This window comes from Priapulus caudatus, unplaced genomic scaffold (assembly GCF_000485595.1).
Source record: "Priapulus caudatus unplaced genomic scaffold, Priapulus_caudatus-5.0.1 Scaffold1920, whole genome shotgun sequence".
Taxonomy (NCBI): Eukaryota; Metazoa; Priapulida; class Priapulimorpha; order Priapulimorphida; family Priapulidae; genus Priapulus; species Priapulus caudatus.
In genome coordinates, this window is record NW_014578981.1 from 14,748 (window position 1) to 16,866 (window position 2,119).

Sequence of the window (2,119 nt, forward strand, 5' to 3'; positions counted from 1 at the left end):
GTGTAAGGTCTTGTATTGTAGTAGGTTGTGTATGGTTTATGTGGTACTCTACGTGTAAGGTCTTGTATTGTAGTAGGTTGTGTAGGTTTACGTGGTACTCTAGGTGTAAGGTCTTGTATTGTAGTAGTTGTGTATCGTTTACGTGGTACTCTACGGTGTAAGGCTCTTGTATTGTAAAGTAGTTGTAATGGTTTACGTGGTACTAGGTGTAAGGTCTTGTATTGTAGTAGTTGTTGTATGGTTTACGTGGTAACTCTCGGTGTACAGGTCTTGTATTGTAGTAGTTTGTTATGGTTTTACGTGGTACCTAGTGTAAGGTCTTGTATTTGTAGTAGGTTGTGTATGGTTTAGTGGTAGCTCTAGTGTAAGGTCTTGTATTGTACGAGTTGGTATGGTTTACGTGGTAGCGTCTAGGTGTACAGGTCTTGTATTGTAAGTAGTTGATGGTTTTACGTGTAACGTCTAGGTGCTAAGGTCTTGCTATTGTAGTAGGTTTGTATGGTTTTACCGTGGTTCCTAGGTGTAAGGTTTTTTGTAGTAGTTGTTGATGTGTTTACCGTGTACTCTACGGGTGTAGGTCTTGTATTGTAGTAGTCTGTATGGTTAACGTGGTACTCTAGGTGTAAGGTCTTGATTGCAGTAGGCTGTGTATGGTTTTAGCCGTGGTACGCTAGGTGTAAGGTCTTGTATTGTAGTAAGGTTGTATGGGTTTAGCGTGGTACCGCTAGTGTAAGGTCTTGTATTGTAAGTAGGATGTGTATGGTTTTACCTGGATACTTAGGTGTAAGGTCTTCGTATTGCTAGTAGGGTTGTGATGGTTTACGTGTACTCTAAGGTGTAAGGTCTGTATTGTAGTAGTTGTAATGGTTTACGTGGGTACTCTAGGTGTAAGGTGCTTGTTATTGTAGTAGGTTGGTGTATGGTTTACGTGGTACGCTAGGTGTAAGTCTTGTATTCGTAGTAGTTGTATGGTTTACGGTACTCAGGTGTGGTCTTGTATTGTAGTAGTTGGTATGGTTCTACGTGGTACTCTTAAGGTGTAGGTCTTGTATTGTAGTAGGTTGTGTATGGTTTACGTGGTACGCTTAGGTGTAAGGTCTTGTATTGGTAGTAGTTGTATGGTTTACGTGGTACGGCTAGGTGTAAGGTCTTGTATTGTAGTGTGTATGGTTTACCTTACACCTAGAGTACCACGTAAACCATACACAACCTACTACAATACAAGACCTTACACCTAGAGTACCACGTAAACCATACAACTACTACAATACAAGACCTTACACCTAGAGTACCACGTAAACCATACACAACCTACTACAATACAAGACCTCACACCTAGAGTATCACGTAAACCATACAACTGGTCCTATACCAGCCTAAGCTACCAGCTGCCACCCTATAGTGCACTAGCAGCTTACACTACCACCCTACACTACCAGCTGCCACCCTACACTACAAGCTTACAGTAGCAGCTTACACTACCACCCTATACTACCAGCTTACACTACCACCCTATACTACAAGCTTACACTACCAGCTTACACTACCACCCTATACTACAAGCTTACACTAGCAGGTTACACTACCAGCTTACACTAGCAGGTTACACTACCAGCTTACACTAGCAGCTTACAGTAGCAGGTTACACTAGCAGCTTACAGTAGCAGCTTACAGTAGCAGGTTACACTACCAGCTTACAGTAGCGGGTTACACTACCAGCTTACACAAGCAGCTTACACTACAAGCTTACAGTAGCAGCTTACAGTAGCAGCTTACACTAGCAGCTTACAGTAGCAGGTACACCACACACCTGGTCTTCCTTGGTGACGAACGGCATGTCAGCGACCTTCTTCCTGATGCCAGTGCTGCTCACCATCACATCACAGTGCCGGCAGAACTTCTGTTTGCCCGTCAGTAACGTCTGTATGTTCATGTTTGCCTCTTGTCCTGTAATAAACACGCATCGTTAACTCTCTCATCGCTTTATTAATCAGTAACGTCTGTATGTTCATGTTGGCCTCTTGTCCTGTAAAAACACGCATCGTTAACTCTCTCGTTGCTTTATTAATCAGTAACGTCTGTATGTTCATGTTGGCCTCTTGTCCTGTAAAAAACACGC

At 42.8% G+C, this 2,119-nt stretch overlaps 2 protein-coding genes across 2 annotated transcripts in view; both read right to left on the reverse strand.

The window, feature by feature from the left end:
- Positions 1–2,107, reverse strand: part of LOC106817908 (histone-lysine N-methyltransferase 2C-like) — a 10,692-nt gene extending 8,585 nt beyond the window's left edge. The window contains exon 1 of the mRNA XM_014822619.1: positions 1,811–2,107. Coding sequence (XP_014678105.1) covers positions 1,811–1,933 — 123 coding nt within the window. The 5' untranslated portion in view covers positions 1,934–2,107. The remainder of the gene's footprint in view (positions 1–1,810) is intronic.
- Positions 2,087–2,119, reverse strand: part of LOC106817906 — a 4,427-nt gene continuing 4,394 nt past the window's right edge. The window contains exon 5 of the mRNA XM_014822616.1: positions 2,087–2,104. Within this exon, the coding sequence (XP_014678102.1) occupies positions 2,087–2,104 (18 nt within the window). The remainder of the gene's footprint in view (positions 2,105–2,119) is intronic.